Here is a 19,513-nt window from a genome sequence, read left to right on the forward strand (position 1 = left end):
CTAATCACTAACAGTACTTGCGATTAGTGGACTAATCGGATAATATATAAATCGCGGCAAATCGCAGCAGCAAGCAGCATAACCATCATTGGTTTACTGCTTGAATTCTTTATGTACAAACTAATCTTGAAGACAATTAAGACAATAGTACATTCAACTTGTATTAAACGAAAAGAGAGAGAGTGGTTGTTAATAAACACGAGTTCACTGAATAATGGTTATTTAATCCATAGATGATGCTACGACGTGTTAGCGTACCAAATAGGAGCGTTACATCAAACACACCGTAACGTGTGTATGCTAACTGCAGCTAGCTTCTAGACACAACTGTGCCTATGTCACATATGAAATCAGGCATAAGCCATAACTTGCTTCCTTTTTTAAAAATTATTGGGCATCCCCATCATGCTGCCATGAAAGCCAGGTTTGCATTGTATTGAGTATATTTGGTGAAATGCGCCGTAAATTTCAGACCCTGTTGCCAAAACGAATTAGCCCTGACACTACTTTACCCACAATGCTTCTGTTTACGTTAGATAGGACCCAGATTACAACCACTGTGCATATGCGTTGCAGATAGGAAAACAGCCAGCGGGAGAAGAGCTAGGTGCGGCAGTCTCGAGAGAAAAATAATGTGCCGAATAAATAAATATTATAAATAAATAAAAAATGTCCGGTAGGGATGTCACGATACGATAATACTACGATATGAACCTCAGAATATGATAATTATCACAATATTGTGGGGAGGTTGGCGATATAAAAAACGCTCACGGTATTGTAAAAAAAAAAAAAAAAAAAAGGGAGGTCATATAAAAAATAAAAAAAACTCACAATATTGTTTTTGTACATAACAGCATTCACAAAGAAATCATGTCATGCGCTCCTATTGGCGATTAGCTTGGGTCCTAAACATAGGTCGCATCAAATTAAACCGCATTAATAAACTAACCAGGATGATATATCGTGGCAATTTTAATATCGCGATATTGCCGATATTGTGACATCGCTATGTCTGGCTTTCTCTACAGAAACAGTTGGCGAGGCTTCTGACAGACCTTGCCTGCATCAGTTCAGCTCTACTCATTTACGAAAAGCTGCAGCTATGGGAAGATGTCATCATATGCTACGAGAGACTTGGACAACACGGCAAGGTATACAAATTCACATTTACATTCAAAAAGAATACCAAAAATCAACATTTTATCCAATAGGGAATGCACTTCCTGCTTTAGTTTCTTCCACTGCAGTCTACTTGAGCCTGAATTAGCTGTGCCTCTGCTGGCTACTGCCATGACCTCAAGTTGTTCCACAAGATCAACAAAAATGATCATCATCAATTTAAATAAATGTATCATTCCCCGCCCCTTCGACCAAAACGAAAACTCAAAGACAAATGTGTAAATCATGGATGCTGGTTTCAGTCTGATTACATTTTGCACACAATTTTATTCAGGTCATACAGACAAGGGCAAGCAAAAGAGGGATGTTAAATAAAGCAAGATAGTAAGTCATAGGAATTTCAACTCAGTGGTTTATTTCGAACTCAAGGTCTATAAAAGAAATACAGATGTACTGAAATGAAAAAAATAAAAAACACAGAAAACTGCAAAAACGATTAGATCTGTTGTACTATACAGCCAGTTGTTTTGGCTGTTTGTTTACATGACATTGTAAGTTTCTCTGACATGTGTCCATACTTAAAGAGTTTGTAATTAAAAAAAACAACAACCCATAATCACAAAAGACATATTTGTGAAATTTAACTCATTCAACATCATTACTATGGTAGTTAAAAATTACGATTGCAGCTGTAACAAAGTGCTGTACGTACAACATAAAAGACCATCATAAATTACTAAATAATATATTCATTTCTAATTAAAATACACAAGAGCTCCCTTAACATGCCATTTTGCAGACAGGAGGTGCAAAGTTGTATTCCCTCATGTCTTGTGAATTTGTTACGGATGATAGAGAGGAGCAGAATTGAAGTCTCCAGCGGCATGTCTGAGGCCGTCAGGATCCGAGATGTTTACCGAGACACCGAAATTGTAATCTCACGACCACAGCATGCATGATGTCACTCAGGTTTTCTACAAGCGGAGTTTGAATGTAAAAAAACAACGACAGTTTTCTAATAGTTCATCGATGGGCGAGTAACACGCACACAGAAGAACGGGTTCAATTTTCCTGTCCCATTTAGTCCTCCCTCCCCCTTCACTTCATTTTAGCGCCAGCTCCCGTCCCGCTCCATATCTCCTCTGGGAATGCATTCTTCGGCCGACCAGCTAGCTTCATGCGGGGCGAAGCTCCTTGCTGTTGTATCACCGTAGATGAAAGGGCAAAAGTCCTTTAGCGCTGATATTCTCCGCTCAGTTAAACACCACGGCCAAATGCTGCAGTAGTGCAAACAGTCCAGCATTCCGCAAAAAGGGTGTCAAGTGTAAAGTACCAGAACTGTTGTGAACATACTGCTGGTGAAGGTGCCGATGCTCTCAAGAATTTCACGGCCAGAAGTGCTGAAGCAATCCAAAATGTGTTTGCTTAATGTGTCTTACTGGGTGGAATTAAGAAGAAAATTGGCAGAGCTGTATTAACAGGTTGCCAATTTAGCCATAGTGGGTTCTTAGGTATCAAATTAGATGCACAAAATGATTGTTTTTCTCACAGATCATATTTATCTTGTCCAACTGTCAAGTCAAATTGACTGTTTCAACAAATACACAGGACCAAGCGTGAATAGCAAAAATCTGTGAATAATTGATGCTCCCCTATATGCCATGAAAAAAAAATCTGGAAAAAATTTAGCAAGGCATTAGGTTAAAAAAAAAACATGATTAAGGGGGGAATAGTGCAAAAAATAAAAAAGGCAAGTGGGGATTTCTGCAAATAAGAATAGATGGCAAACTTCAAATATGCAGGGATCCTCTTTATGACAAATTGAGATTTTTCGTTTTCAAAATTGCAAACTCTTCCTTTGAGTGAAATTCTAAACCCTTCTTCAAAAAAGCATAGTGATCATTCAAAAGCTGTTTTCGCACAATGCTCAGGAAGACAAGCAGATGCTGTGTCCCCTTCCATTATAATCCCATTTTTTTCGCCACGTGTGAACTCCTCTGATAGGGGGAAAAAAAGTTTGAACGTCACTAGTCAGTCTGGTGACCGGTGGTTATGTTGGCTGCTAAATGCTATCTCGGTTGACAGTTGAACAGCTGCAAATCCACTCTCCAGATACGCCAACTTCCTTTTTTCATTCTCCAAGCCTGTCTATTTTTGGCTCAGCCCCGTGTGATGAAGGAACCTCGCTGTTGTCTACCTTTCGGTTTTAAAGACTGCAATGATATTGTCCCACACTGTTTTTATTTCACCACAACTTTATTTGGCTGTGTGTCTGCTTGTGCTTAGCCTGCGTGTAATGTACATTCAATGTTCACGCTGATTGGCTTTTCCCGATTCTTGATGCTGGCAAAAGTTCGCTTCAACCTACCACGGCGAAATGGACTTCAAATGCTTCATCTGCGCCAGCTGCTCTGCTCTGAAAACACTAACAGGCGAAATGGAGGAGGCGACAACGGTAGAAGCAGCAGTGGGTTTAGTCCCCAAAAGAAAGTCAACATCCAAAATATGAAAGTATTTCGGCTTTAAAAAGGAAGATTCAGAACAACAAAACATCCTTTGCCAACAGTGCCTCGCCGTTGTTGTTGCAATCGCCGTCACAAGCCCCTGTATGAGCAGTTCAAACTAAGAAGTGGGACCCGAGGTGAAACTTCATCTACTCGAAAAACAATTACAGACTCCTTCGCCAGCATAACTCCTTATGATAAGAAGTCCAAACAGCACTGACAAATCATGGATGCAATATGTTTTACAGACCGTTTTAGATATTGTTATATTTTTGTGAACAACTCAGGGGACTAATGCACCTGCTCTTTAATTTTTAATATTTTTGTTCTAATTTGTTTACAACTTTGCTGCAGTTTCACAAAGGTTTTTTTTATCTTAATGTTATATTTTTGTAAACAACTCAAGCGCTAGTACACCTGCTTTTTAATTTTTTAAATATTTTATAGTTTACGGTAGTTTAAAGGTGTTTATAACTGCTGCTGCTTTAGAGGTTTTTTTGTTCTTCTATTTTTTGAAATGACTCAAGGGTCTAGTGCACCTGCTCTTTCTATTTTTTTTGTCTAAAATATGTTTAATATATTGATGCTGTTTACATTGAAATACAATGTTAAATAATCTATTATGTTACAGAGATATGACCGCTGTGATCCCTTTTATATACAGCAATCATCATTCACAGATGAACCCCCTTAGTCTGGATCAAACAATATTATATGAATGGAATGATGTCATGGTGAGTTAACCAAATGATTCCCAAACAAATCTATTCAAGTCATCTGGTGAAAATTCTTCTATTTTTAATATCGCAATATATATCACAAACCACCCAAAAATCGCAATGTCATTTTTTTCCAATATCGTGCAGCCCTACAGTGTGCACTGCATTGACTATATATGGAAATGCACCGCCAGAAAAGCTCAGCTCATGTTTGGTCTGATCGCACCGCATTGTACCTCCTACCAAACAACATAAAAAGGGACCTATGGTTAACTGCAGCAGAAATTAAGCCTGGAAGTATTACATTTTGGGGGTGATATTGAGTGGTAGAAGTCAAGAAATGTGTCACAGGCTATGCATTCAAACTACTCCATGTGACTAGAAGACTTAAAGGGACGGTGGGGCCGGGATGGCCACGTTTTCACTAACAAGTTCATTTTATATATTTTTTGATCAGGAAATGAAAAGAGTTGTCATTTTCTATTTTATCAATACATTTGGGAGAAATTAGGAAACAAGTGTCTCCATGAATAACGCCCCTTGATAATGAGAACAATGGCCGCACCCCCTACCGTTCTATCCTTGTTCGGCCGGAGTCACGCGAGAAACCGATTCCAAACTCTCCATTGGAAATCATTGTACTTTCATTGCTTATAACGTCCAAAAACGGTGATCAATTGTCACCAAAATTCATGTGGATATCCCTACTAATGCCCACTTCACCATATCAAAAGGATTAACCTCTCCGTGGCTGATTTATTTGAGAATGAGGAAATGTGGAAGTTAGCAGAGCTACATAGGCTGTGCAGTCAGCCTCGCTGGAACTTTTCGTTCGCTGTTCGATGAGGGCTTTTGTCACTCTCACGCCGCTTGACTCGGGCAGAAGGTGGCGGCTGCAAGCAAAAAGCAGGGACACCGTGCGCGACTGCGACATGGAGACACAGGCTCATCTTCACCTCCACACGCTGGGCGGACAATAAGGAGCTAATGTTGTTGTGCTAACGCCTTTTGTTTTAACGACCTGAAGCTAGTTGTTGCTATTAGCCGTCCCATTATCCTACCGGGGAGGGAAGAGGGGGGCGTAAAGCTCCAATCTGCCCGCTGCTGCTGCTGCAAGCCGCCATCTCTCTCCCTCCTGAGACATGAGTTTAGCGTCGCTAAATGTCCGAAATATAACCAGTCGGAGTTCGTTTGCGCATTCATGCTCTTGTCCGCTTCAGCTTGTGAAAGTGGAGGAGGAATCGCACTGTATTTTTGATTTTGTGGAGGTGATCATGATGAGATCACGTTTTATGTCAATACATCCAAACTATTGTGCAGAACACTTTTATACTTTCACAGGTTGAAGTGGACAAGAGTAGTAATGTGCATTTGCATTTTGGTGGCGATCGGTCACCGTTTTAGACAACAGAACTGACAAAGCGAGCAAAATTACCACGCATGCCTTCCTCGCGTGACGTAGACCGCTGAGACGGAAAACATAACATAAGCCACGCCCCAAAAAGGGGCGGGGAAATTTGTCATAAATCGAATCACAAAAAAAGACCTTAAATCACTACAGAGTCTTTTGGGGGGGACACTTTGGTACTGATGTCATTTTTACATGCAAACCTATTATATAAGTGCCAATGTTAAGATCATCCCAGTGTCCCTTTAAGCAAAGGGGGTACTGTTTATTTATTTATTTTTAAAAGAGGACCTTTGACAAAGCGCCTTTCCTTGCTATTAGCTAGGTATGCATTTAACAGCAAACAGATCTTTGAAGAAACTGCGACATTTAAAAAATACAACATTATATACTTGTGGTTTTATAATTGGTCCGGCGCATTAAGAGCACAGTGCAGTGTTCAATAAACTGTGCTATTTTTTAGGGATGTCACGATGCGGTAATATCAGGATACGATAATTATCACAATATTGTGTGGAGCTTGGCGTTATATAAAAAGCTCACGATACTGTATAAAAGCTCACAATGTTGTAATAAAAAAAAGGCATCACAATACTCTGTTTTTGTACATAATAACAGCATTCACAAAGAAATAGGCTTGGCCAGTCATGCGCTCCTATTGGCGATTAGCGTGGGTCCTAAACATAGGTGGCATCAAATTAAACTGCATTAATAAACTAACCACCAGAGGGTGCTGGAACTGCACAAATGGAAAACACCTTGGGCTTTTAAACTGATTTGCTGCTATTAATAACGTGACATGGCGATGACGATATATCGCGATATCACAATATTGTAACATCCCTCCTATTTTTATGCTGAGCTGTGACAAAAAGCTCCTTAAATGAACATTAAAAAAAGGCTTGGCTGTTGGGCCTGTCTGTGCAACACACCTGCACAAGATGGGATACAAGCCCCAGACAGCGTTTCTGACACATGTGCTGTACTCATCAATCATTTGAACACTAATTCATGTCATAGATCCCGCACTGTTCAGACTTGAGTTGAAGTAAACTGACTGAACCACACCACTTGCAAGTGCACCTAGATCACGTCCTTAAGTGGTCTCGGTCTGTCGGTTTGATGCGCACCAGGGTTGGGTCGATGGCGTTACGAACGAATGACACTGTCAGAGTAATCGCACCAGAGTTTGTTTTAACCAGAACAAATCTGACAAGTGTTTTTTTTTCCCCTCCCATGTACTCAGGCTGAAGAGATCGTTCGTAGGGAGTTGGAGAAAAAGGAGACGCCGAGTCTGTACTGCCTACTAGGGGACATCTTGAGAGAGCATCAGTACTATGACCGGGCTTGGGAGCTTTCAGGCCGTCGCAGTGCCAGAGCCATGCGCTCCAAAGCCCTGCTACATCTCCGCAACAAGGAGTTCCAGCAGTGTGTCGACTGCTTCGAACAGTCACTCAAAATCAACACACTGCAGGTACAAGTTATTCTCTACAGTATATTGGTCGGACGTTATGGTTCACTTGGGATGTCACCATAAAATGATTGATTTAGAACATTCACCTGCCAAGTGAATGTAACCATAAATCCAAGCACAAAATAAAAATGTAACTGAATGCATAGAGAATGTGTGACACCGTGTGTGTGTGTGTGTGTGTGTGTGTGTGTGTGTGTGTGTGTGTGTAGCTTGGTGTGTGGTTTTCCCTCGGTTGTGCCTACTTGGCCTTGGAGGGCTACGAGGGAGCGGCCAAGGCTTTCCAAAGATGTGTGGGACTGGAGCCAGATGTGAGTACCAAGATAAACATACTGATGAAACGTTACAGCAGTAGTCCAAAAAAAAAAAAAATGACAAAGCCATAAATCTATCGCTTTACAACACATTTCTTTTCAGTCCCTCATACTTGTCTCTACACACGCTGTCTCTCAAGTCTAGACTTAAGAAAAATAATGTAATCCCATTTGAATAGCAACTATAAATATTATTGAGCCCTACATTGTAGTACCACTATAGGAATTCACAATGGTTAGAAACTATTACTTGCCAACAAAACACATTGCTGCTTTTTCCTGTTGAATGTCAAGAGCCTTTGATTTTCACTCATTTCTTATTCAAACACTATATTACGAAGAGCTCAGCTAGTATTGAAAGTGACAATAACAATAATTGGTTATCAAACAACACTACGGGGCTGGAGCGAACAAATGACCTTTTAGTGCTCTCTTCTTGACTCAAAAGCCCACTAAGTCCCAAAGACTTGTGAAAATAGAAATAGAGCAACAAAATAAGATAAGCTAAAGAGATAAGGGAGATGCTTATTCACGGTTGCGACGGTGTGCAAAGATGCAGTGCAGCAAAGGAATGGCTGCAGCAGATTGAAAATGCAAAACGATTAAATTTCACGTGATATATACGTCATGTCGTACTTTAAAAAAATAATAGAACATAAAGAATAGAGTATTCAAGAATAACGTTTTCAATGGGAATGAGGCTAAGACGTAGTTTTGAATAGCTTTTTGTAGTTGAATAAAACAGTTTTGAAATCAATGAATAATCTTTTATTTTATTGTTAATAATCACACTTTCAATATCAATCAAAATAATCCGATTTTTCTTTTTTTTTTTTTACAAATTCGCTCAGCCATCCGTTTGTTTAACTCATTCTATCCCACTGACGTATTCATATGTCATTTCACAGAGGGTCTGGACAAGTCTGGTACTGAATGAGTTAAGGTTATTGCTGCCAAAGGAAGGTTAATAACCAAGGGCTGACTTCCCTTTTTCCTCCCTGTCCTGTGAATGGTTACATGTTATTTTCAATAAAATTACAAAAACATAATTGTTTGTATGTTGATAGTTTTAGCATACTCTGTTTGTTTATTCTTGTGATTTAGATGAGGACTGTTCAAAAAACAATTTATGCAGAAATTTTGGAAAATCCAAAGTGTTCACAATTTACATACTTTTTCCTCCCATTGTAATTTGCAGCTCTAGCTGCCCTGGCCTGGACAATTTAAAATGAGTAAACACTGGTAATATTTGTATTCAGTAGAATACTTACGAAATGATTTTTATCAACTCAAGAGGTAGAATGAGTGAATGGAATATGAATAAATAAACGTAACATTGATTCAGCGCACACGCCTCACTTTGACAGCATCTGTGGTATACTGTTGACACTATTATACTGCCTTCTCATGTCTGTTCTCTTTTCTTCTTTATTCCATTGTGGTTTTAGAATGCAGAAGCATGGAACAACCTCTCGACAGCATACATTCGACTACGAAATAAGTAAGTGATATTCACTGCTAATTCCGTTTGAATTATTTATAAAACAATGGCTCAATATGATATTCATTAGACCATGGATGAACAACCGGCGGCTAGTCCACGGCCAAACTTTGAGTGGCCTGGCCCCTTGATTAATCATTCCCCGCCCCCCAAAAAAAACATCTTTTTTATTTTTTATTTTTACAAACCGCAAATTCTTCAAAAAATGCTGCTATACATATGCGTTTGAAAACAGGGAGAAATGGGGGGGATCCAAAATGTGAAAAAAATATTGAAGAAAAAAAAATTTGCGAATGTGCAAATACATGGGTGTGAAAATGCAAATATGCAGGAGTCAAATCTAGTTTTAAGTTGTAATCACCACTAGATGGCAGAATTGTCTTACACTGGGTCTTAGGCCAAGTTCACGTTGCAGGGTGTGATGTTCAATTCGGATTTTTTGCTAAACCCGATTTCTAATGTGAACACGACGCGTCCGTGATGTAACACGCACGCGCACAAAGCACGACGCCGAGTGACGTGCAACAAAAAACGGACGTCACGTGGCACAGGCACACGTGTTTACAGAAGTAAACATGATCCTGCGTGTTGGGGCTCATCTTTGTATCATCTCATATCGCCAAGTAGCGAGGCGGGAGGAGGTAGAAATATTTTGGGGAAAAGAGGCGACGGTCCTCATTTCACGGAGTCGTCTGCTAAAGACGATGTCACGTCATTGCCTCGCGTAATAAATGAAGTGTCTGTGTGGCTGGATTATTATTATCACCACATATGGATATGAGAAAAAAAATTGTAATTAAGCTGCAGCGTGAACATAGCCTGATACTGCCCTATACTACAATGTGAGTAGGTCAAATAATTTTTTTGCGGATTTGGAGTCATATGCAGGACAAACAGTACTTCTATAATATTAAAATATTGAGTGAGTTGATTTTGGTGCAAAAAATCTACAAAATGGGTTCTTGCACTCAATGTTTGTTTCTTCTTTCTTCTGTTTCTTCTTCTACTGACTGATGGACCAACACACTTCAGCCGGACTAACTGATGGACTTAAATGACAGAATGACGGACTGACGATTACAATTCTGTTCGTCGCGAAAAATGACAGACTGACGAAAAACGGGCGGGTACCCTGGCCGCTGACGAATGACAAATGACGGACAAATAAAATTGTGTAAAATGCCCACCTCTGCTTATAGTAATATAATAAACACTATCCAAACTTTTTAGGTGATTTGTATTGCCTGCAATTCCTCAACATTTTAAAATGGACAAATATTCATTTGTATGTGCGGTTTATTGCACAATTGAAATGGTTTCTCCTTTGACCTTATTTTCCCAGAAACAAAGCCTTTCGCACCCTCCAGGAAGCCCTCAAGTGTAACTACGAACACTGGCAGATTTGGGAAAATTTCATTGTCGTCAGTGTTGACGTCGGTGCCTTCGCTGAAGCCATCAAGGCCTACCACCGTCTGATGGATCTTAGGGACAGGTACAAGGACATCCAGGTAAAGCAAGAAACACTTCCGCTGACACCTAAAATCCACGATAATTGGCTAGTCTGTGAGTGCTTTGATACTCAAGGTCAGTATCCGCCTCTGACGTAGCTAGAAGAGGTGGGTGGGCACGTGCGTGTGTCCAATGTAGATGCGTGCGTGTTGTTCTTCGCCAGATTCATGGTAAGTGGCACCTTGTATGATAGAAATATGATTAAAAAACTCCACGGCACACTCGGTCACGCACGGTTAATGAGCTGACTCCTCTTGGCAGTTAATAATGATAACCACCTTTCACAGTAGAATTAAACTGAAAGCAGTGCGACGTGATAGTACACCTTTCTGAAATACAAATGAAATCCTTGTCCGAATACAGCGATGAGACAACCGTCAAACGGATCAACCTACTGATTATTATGGCGATTATCATCTTTGCCTACGCAACAACTCAAATCAGTCTGAGGTCATTTGGATTTGGATGTGGCTAGTAGAGATAGACCGATAATCGGCACCGATATTTGGCATTTTGATGAATATCGGCATGGGCCTTTTTTTACTATCTGTTGGCCGATAATAAATCAATTTAACACCGTGTTGGAATCAATACTAAGATATGTGAAGGTTTAACATTTCTGGAAATTTGGAAATTTTGGAGGACTTCGCTATTGTTTAAGTTATCATTTCACTTTTCAAAACATGCTGACGACCTTGAGTGCTCCCTGAACTTTTTGTTTTACTGTCGTTGATGTCACATTGTCAAAAATGTATAATAATAATAACAATAAATCAACATTATACAAATCTGGAAAATTGTTCAATAAACATGCTTGAAGATGTTTAAACAAAGTTAAATGGGAAGTCAACCCAAACATATTATTTTCAAGAATATGTTCTATGCAAGACTACTAGTTGAAGCACAGCATTCTGATAAATATTGCATTTGTGTTAATCCACCCCTTTTTAGCCATCTGTGGGGGCGGCCATTTTGTCACTTCGGTCGACTAAAAATGACATCACAACTGCTCAGGGCTCGGGTAACGACCAATCATGGCTGACCATTTTTCTGCAGCTGAGCCGTGATTGGTCGTTAAATGAGCCATGTGCAACTGTGATGTCATTTTCAGTCGACAGAAGTGACAAAATGGCCACCCACTGAGAGGGCTAAAAAGGGGTGCATTTTGCTGCTTAACTCATATTCCACAAACACAATATTAATCAGAATGCCCTATTTCAACTAATGGGCCTGCTGGGAACATATTCTTGAAAAAAATATGTTTGGGTTGATTTCAGCTTTAAGAGGTTTTTTTTTTTTTTTTTAGGTTTTGATGCCAAATGAATATCGGTTATCGGCCTCCATAACTACTAATAATCGCCGTCGGTATCTATCGGTGAAAAAAACATGTTGATCTATCTCTAGTGGCTGCAACATGCTGTGTTTCTTCAACTCCAAGCAATTACTGCTCTGACCCAGTCATCTTGCCATCACAACATTGTCCAAAGTCATTCACGTAAATCGTTAATTAACATTTGAGGAAGCAAGATGCCTTCCTGGCCGTCGGTAAGATTGTTCATAATCAAGACAATTTACGTACTCTCGTGCCACATTTTACACGGAGGCACAGAGGAAATGCTTTTTGTACATGGCAACACTTATTAATCTCTCTAATCTGAAAAAGAAAACACGGGGTGATTTACAACACGTAAATCCAGTGTCAATCACGTCTTGTGAATATTACTCCCACCAATCTAGTAGATTAAACCTTGGCTTCAAATAAACCACTTAAGGCTCCAACGTTTACATTTGTAGAGAAATAAGCTTTTCTTACATATTATGATACTTTGACTAAATTTTTCCTGTCAACATGGGTTAAGGCTTCTGGGTTGAGGCTTGATCGGTGTCTCCATATTGAGCCATGTACTCGCGTCACGGGATGGGATCGGCTGGGCAACAGACAGGGCAAAGGACGGCCGCTGCCGAATGGATTGTTGGGGAAGCATACTGTAGGGCTGCGTCAAGGAAGCCGCTTTGGAAAAGCACCATTGAGTACCTTGGGACGGGGGTCAAACTGGAAGTCAATTCAAAAGAAATGTATCTCATCCCATTTCCATCACTTTCTATGCAATAAGTCCTACGCTGTTGCATAGAAACTTAGACCGTTAAGATGTATAAGAACATTTTGGGTCTTGCTGATGTATTGTTTCTATTTTGACAGTATGTAATATGATGTAAATTGAAACCAAATAAGTAGATGCAACCTTCTGCATGTTTATGCAATCAACAAGGAAATAGCAACAGGTCTCCTACCATGTATTCAGAAAGCAGCGAGTGATGATACACAGAGTATAAAGTATATCCCTATTTCGCCAGACAAATCGAGGCCATAAATGTGCAGATGCAAATTAACTTGACACTTACCGTAAAGAGACCACCCAGCCTCATGAACTACTTAATTCGGTGGGCTCTGTGTTTTACCGTATCGAACTGCAATGAGGAATTCCAATTGGAGTTCACCTTTTAATTTGAATCAGTCACTTTGTCAGAAACACAACATTCTTCAAAAGAAGGGGGAGAAAAACACCCAATGTTGCTATTGTGAGTGTGGATTTGGAAGAAAACCATCAAGACATTGTACTATACTATTTTACGGCGTTTACAAAAATAGAGCATCAATGACAGTAGAAGCATAAACCATTCCCAAATTACCGTTACGGTTATATTCTGTGTATGTTTCCAATAAATATTTCTGCAATGTGTACGAATGGTATTGGTCTGTTGCAGATTGTGAAGATCCTAGTTCGGGCTGTCGTTGAAAAGCTGACAGACAGCCAGGGTGAGCAGACAGCATCTTTACAGTCCAAACTAAAGGAACTCCTGGGCCGCGTCAGTGCCCGCCACAGCAGTGATGCCGAAATATGGCAGCAGTATGCCGCGCTCTATGGCGGTGGCCGCAGCTCCAATGCAGAAGACAATGAAAAGGTCTGTGCGATCATCTTACTTCAAACAATACATGCACACACAACCACAACGCCAAAAGTCTGCTCCTTTCTTCTTTCAAAAGAGTCATTATGGTTTGGGGTTTTAGGCACTGCAGTTCTTGTGCAAGGCCCATCGCTGTGAGCTTCAAGCTGGTGGCTGGGAAAAGGAGCCGGATCTTTTCAAGGAAGTGATCAAAAGAGCCATCGAGATGGCTGAAGGTGAGTGCGGAGTCACTGCTGTTGTTGTCAAACACGATAGCCTGTAAGCCTGTTCTAAAAATCGCTCACCAGTAGGGGTGTAACGAAAAACGGTTTGAACCGGAAAACCGTGTTTTCATTTAAAAGGTGCGAGTCCATCCAACTGATCCGAATCCAATCGTTCCACTTTGAAATGTATTGAGATACGTATGGAATCGTCTTTTATTGGAGTTCTATCTTACAAGGAATTGGAACATTTACAGTACTGACAAATTCATTCAAATGTGAGTAAAACAACAGCAAAAAAGAAATTGCATCATACGCTATCGAACTGAGCCATATTATTTCGAATCGAATCATAATCTCACTGAGTTGTTCCACTTTCAAACCGAGCCGGTTTTGAATCGGTTCGCACCTAACCATATCGAATCATCTTTTGTGGAGAGATGCGGACCCCTACTCACCAGCGATGGGACACTGTGATTTTCTAGGAATTCTGTCGCAGTGATGATTTGAAAATGTCAACACTTTCCGAGATTTACAGCAATAAAGTGTGCATATCGATATTTAGCTCTTTCCTACCTTGTTAAGACATCGTGGGTAACATTGTGAGAATTCATCAGCATGATGAGTGTCTTCACATAGATGAATATCAGTAATGATCAGCGTTAACATGTCTCTTGTTTTTATAGTAACCATCAGTTGTAGTAAGAAGAAAAGGAATGGTGCAGAAGCTCTTCAAATGCTCTCCTCGACACGCCTCAGCCTGAGGGGCTTGGCCAGCAAGGCAAAGGTACAATCCACTCATCTTCTTCAAGACATTCAGCCGTTAAGTGCACATTGCTTTCATGGATCAGACTTCAACAAGGAAACATGTTGCGCAATTTAGGGCTGCCACAAACAAGTATTTTGCTCGTCAACTAATCAACAGTAGTGGCGATTAGTCGACAAATCGGATCAGATGTAAATCGCGGCATAATCGCACCAGCAAGCAGCTGCTCCTATATAACCAGCATTAGCTTACAGCTTGAATTCTTTAAGGTATCCACAAATGAATAATTTCCTCATGTACCAGCATTCCTGACATTTTTATAAATGTGGGAGCCACTTAAAGTTAAACTGGAAATCAACCCAAACATATTTATTTAAAGAATATGTTCCCAGCGGGCCCATTAGTTGAAACACAGCTTTCTGATAAATATTGCGTTTGTGGAATAAGAGCTAATCCTCCCATTTTGTCACTTCTGTCGACTGAAAATGACATCACAAATGCTCAGGGCTCAGGTAACGACCAATCACGGCTCAGCTTCAGAAAACAGGTGAGCCATGATTGGTCGTTACCTGAGCCCTGAGCAACTGTGATGTCATTTTCAGTTTACAGAAGTGACAAAATGGCCGCCCCCAGAGATGGCTAAAAACTGGCGGATTAACTCTTATTCCACAAAAGCAATATTTATCAGAATGCCGTGTATCAACTGGTGGGCTTGCACAGAACATATTCTTGAAAATAATATGTTTGGGTTGACTTCCGCTTCAAGGCAATATTGCCTTATTTTTTTGGGTTGCTGTAAATGTTGTGCATTTAATGGCAACCAAAAACTATGTACTATACGCTGTAGCATTTATAATGTGAAACTATCAAAAATAAATACGAAATACTTGAAATACACTGTGCTAAAGAAAACTAAAATAAACGGTTTGGAATTTAATATTGTTTTTATTCAAACTTTATCCAAAACGTTTTATTTTCCTTATGTATGTGCTTTTATCAGAAGTTAACACTGGTAACAGTCTTTGTGTCATCTGACTTTTAGCTTTGTAAGTAACGATGCCGCTTCCATGAAGTTCAGCAATTGGACTCCGGCCATCGCTAGACAATAGCAGATCTTCAGGCAACCTGGCTGCCAATTCATGGATGGATAAACTTGGTGTGGCGCCATTATTATGTAAATTAGACAAATTGTGACATCACAGCAGAATTCATGCCAGTTTGCTAACAGAATTTTTCACGTCCCCTTTAACCCATTAAGCCCGGGAGCGCATAACCGCGTTTCTACCACTAGAGCCGGGAGCGCTGTTGCGTCTTTCTACCTTTCAAACCGGGAGAGTGGATACGTCACTGTCCTTTTTTAATGCAATTCTCCGTCTCTTAGCCAACTTAATGCATCAGAATATACACGTGACGGCGTCGCGAGACCGCGGAGGATGTCGTGGAATTTTTTCGAGCCGTAGGTAGGCTAATGGCGGACGCCGTCGATCGCCGGGAGCTCTGATTAAAGTAAGTAACGGCAGTGATATATAGACGACGTGCACGACCAGTGGAACCAGTCGAACGTGATATGATATGGTTTGTAGACAATTACGATATTGACGTCTTTGTAACAGAATAGAGGATGGTAATTACCACTCGATTAAAAAAAAAAATTGAAATAGTGCTTCTCTTGCGCTGACACGTTATTTTTACATCTTCGATTGAAAAAGTAAATAATAATAAATTCTGCCTGTGTGAAAGCCACATGTCTAAGCGCTTGAATTCTTTTGGAATTATGTTTCTGTCTGCTACAGGGGCTGAGATATTAATCATTTTGTAAGTGTTGAATTTCTGGGAGAACTTTTTCAAGGGTAATTCCAAAGGCGACCTTAGGTTTTGGGGAGCTGTTGAGAAAGGCGCTTTAGGCCTTAATGGGTTAAGGTCTGAGACCACTCTAAACGCTTGGGTAATAATCAGTACCATTTAAATGTCTACAGTGTTAAGGAATGTGGTACACGTTGGAGTCGCATACAAATGCAAAGAGACAAAGTTTCCTGGCACTTGCATGCATCCAGCTTCTTTGCATGGGTCTGCATGGTTCACTTTATGCAGTTGTTGACAATGTGTGACATGCACCCTCCCTGGAGGGCGCCAGAGCACTTCAGGGGAGGTGCAGTCTGTCAGGTTCAAATTTGTCAGGGTCCCAATTCAAAACATTTGGAGAAATAAGAAAGCGAGCACTCTGCAGGGTGCAAAGTTCATCATTTTTTCCACTGCCATGGTGATATGTTCAAAGAGTTCCTGACTTGAAATTAAAAATGAGACAATTCTAGTAGACCTCAGTAAAGTTGCGTTTTTAAACGTGCCTTTAAATGTTCAATAAGGTCACAGGGCCTGCAATTTGAAGTGTGCATGTGAGAAAATGTAGGGTTACTAGCATTAAAAAGTGATAATTATGCACTGTATATAATCAATTTTTTAAAAAAAATCCAGTTTTAAGTCCCTCAGAGTTGAATTGTTTCACTGTAAATTCTGCAGAACTCTTCGATATAGTTAATCTACCACAGGCTGATTTTTCATTCATTGTCTCCCCACCTTCACTAATTGTTGGAATGTTCTCGTCTTGTCTTGCAGCAAATGCACACGGACGTGGCTTCAGGTGAGATCCGTGCTGAGCTGCGAGATGACGTCGCTCTTCTAGAGCATCTTGTTACGGAACTGCAGGAGCTGTGTGGAGAACTGCGTGGGCAATCATCGTGAACACCAATACAAAGGAGTCTCTTCACGGCTTTTAAAAAAAATTTTTTATCTTACACATCGCTGGCGTCGGGCGCAATCCTCGTACATCCTAAATTATCAGGTGTCAGGAGACAAAAAAAAAAAGCTGCATGTTTGTTCAACCATTAACATTGCATTATCAAAGAGAACAAGCCATTTCAACATTTTTGACTGGTCAATATATTTTTTTTAAATCAACACCCACACATTTGGATTGATTACCGGTTATTGTATAATTTTATGAAAACATATATTCACCAGATTGTGACAGGTTTCATCCTGATGTCAAGGATATGTATATTGTACAAATGATGTGTAAACAGCGACTATATCATGTGCATTATGAATTTCAAAGCCTTGTAAAAAGTTACAAAATGAACAAGTGACATTTTGTAAAGACAACCATGATGTTGTTGTGGCTGGCACGTCTGCCTCACACTCAGAAGGCCCAAGTTTGAATTGCCCTTTGCGCTTTTGTTCAATTTTGGAGGGACATCCTGCTCTTGGTAATGCCAAATTTTCTCCACTTGATGAGGACCGTCTTCATTGTGTTCCATGGTATATTTAATGCCTTGGAAATGCTTTTGTTCCCTTCTCTTGACTGATACTGTTGAACAATAGCATCCCCCTGATGCTGTGGAAGCTCTCTGTGCTCCATGGCTTGTACTGTAAGATGTGGCCATAAAAATGACAGCAAAAGTCTACTAGAACATCCGAACTTTATTTGGTATTGATCAGAGGCAGCTTAAATGGTGGCAGGTGTGCGCAAAAGGAAGTCTCCAAAAGATTTTTTTTTTTTTTTTCATTTGAGTTGTAATATGTCACACTAAGGGGTGCTGAAAGTGGTGATCATGGTCTAATTTTTAATTCACCAAAAACAGACGTGTGTGGACTTTTTACATCCACTTCATATGTTATGCTCTTGGCTGAGGTAAATCGCAAAAGACAAATGCTATTTAACCCATGTATTATTTATTAGGTGAAGTTACATGAAGGAATTGATGTGAAATTAGACAATGAACCAACCTCTTCACACCTTTTGAATTGAACGTGATGACACTGAGCACTCATTACAGCTTTGCCCATATAAAAGGCAAAAAGATTTGGATGTTATTGAAAATTGGCCACTTTGTACTTACAGTATATAGGCTACTGGTAGTCAGGTCCCCTGGATGCATTTGAATGTATACTATTTTTGTCGCTGGCGCCGGGCCAAAACCTTGTACCTCCAAAGTAGTCACTTTTCAGGAGACCCAAAAAATGGCATGTTTGTTCAATCATTACCATTGCATCATTAAAGTGAGCAAGACATTTTCAACCCTTTAGATTGGTCAGTAATTTGTAAAAAGAAAAAAAATGACACCCACGTTTGGACTGACTAATGGTATAGATTTTTGGACAAAAAAAAAGTGAAATTTACGAAATTGTGTCTTAAAGATTTCGGCCCCACGCCAGCGATATGGTATCTGAGTTCCCTCATTTATTGATCTTGTGCCTTGACTTTTATTTTTCATCTGTTTGGGAAAATCTATTGTGAAAGCAGTACCACAATTTCAAAGGAAACTATGTCAAAGCATCGACCATCAACTGAAATATTCTGTTTTTGACATTGTCTTAATCTCGTTTACTGCTGTTTGCCATTTTCTGGAATTCATTGTTGTGATTGGAGGACTGCATGACCAGGAGCATGTACATTTGCCCTTACCCCAAGTGACTTTTAATAAAGACATTTTACAATCTAAATATGTTATCATATTTTCAGTAAAAAACATTGTTTCAAGTGAAGCCTGATGTTTTGAAATGGCCAATATCATGCCATTTGAACATTTCCACACTTAACTATAGGCATAAATGTGATTAATAATCACAGATGTGGTGAGGGCGGGAGAGCACGGAATGGTGCGGTAAAAGTTCCTTGCTATCGATCTGGTCTTGTTTCGCTGCAAAAATAATGAGCCCGTCTTAAAATGTAATTTTTGCGCGTCAGTGTTGCATTTATATGATTCACTTCCGGGTTGGCGTTACGCGGCCAATCGGGTGCCTGAATTCGCAATACAATACAATACAATGCAATTGTCAATAACCACAGAATGAGAAAGGGGCCTTGTTCCAACATTGGAAAGTGTGTCTGATCAGTCGGTACAATATGGGGAATAGAAAAAGCCCTTGCTTTACAACAGAGCGCCGACGTAACCCATATTTGTGATATTAGTAAAGTCATCGTTATAATGTTCACCTGCTATTCATGGGGAATAAAGACAAAGCCCTGCCGCCA

At 40.0% G+C, this 19,513-nt stretch overlaps 1 protein-coding gene across 1 annotated transcript in view; it reads left to right on the forward strand.

Moving 5' to 3' along the window:
* ttc27 (tetratricopeptide repeat domain 27) overlaps nucleotides 1–18,981 on the forward strand; it is a 66,097-nt gene extending 47,116 nt beyond the window's left edge. Inside the window, exons 12-20 of the mRNA XM_086045871.1 lie at nucleotides 1,032–1,154; nucleotides 7,000–7,227; nucleotides 7,437–7,535; nucleotides 8,987–9,039; nucleotides 10,382–10,547; nucleotides 13,315–13,512; nucleotides 13,619–13,730; nucleotides 14,402–14,502; nucleotides 17,095–18,981. Coding sequence (XP_085901997.1) covers nucleotides 1,032–1,154; nucleotides 7,000–7,227; nucleotides 7,437–7,535; nucleotides 8,987–9,039; nucleotides 10,382–10,547; nucleotides 13,315–13,512; nucleotides 13,619–13,730; nucleotides 14,402–14,502; nucleotides 17,095–17,220 — 1,206 coding nt within the window. The 3' untranslated portion in view covers nucleotides 17,221–18,981. The remainder of the gene's footprint in view (nucleotides 1–1,031; nucleotides 1,155–6,999; nucleotides 7,228–7,436; nucleotides 7,536–8,986; nucleotides 9,040–10,381; nucleotides 10,548–13,314; nucleotides 13,513–13,618; nucleotides 13,731–14,401; nucleotides 14,503–17,094) is intronic.
* Nucleotides 18,982–19,513: the final 532 nt, after the last annotated feature.

The sequence above is a fragment of the Filicampus tigris genome, chromosome 11, assembly GCF_054856515.1.
Source record: "Filicampus tigris isolate MCC_2025a chromosome 11, RoL_Ftig_1.0, whole genome shotgun sequence".
In the NCBI taxonomy this organism is placed as follows: Eukaryota; Metazoa; Chordata; class Actinopteri; order Syngnathiformes; family Syngnathidae; genus Filicampus; species Filicampus tigris.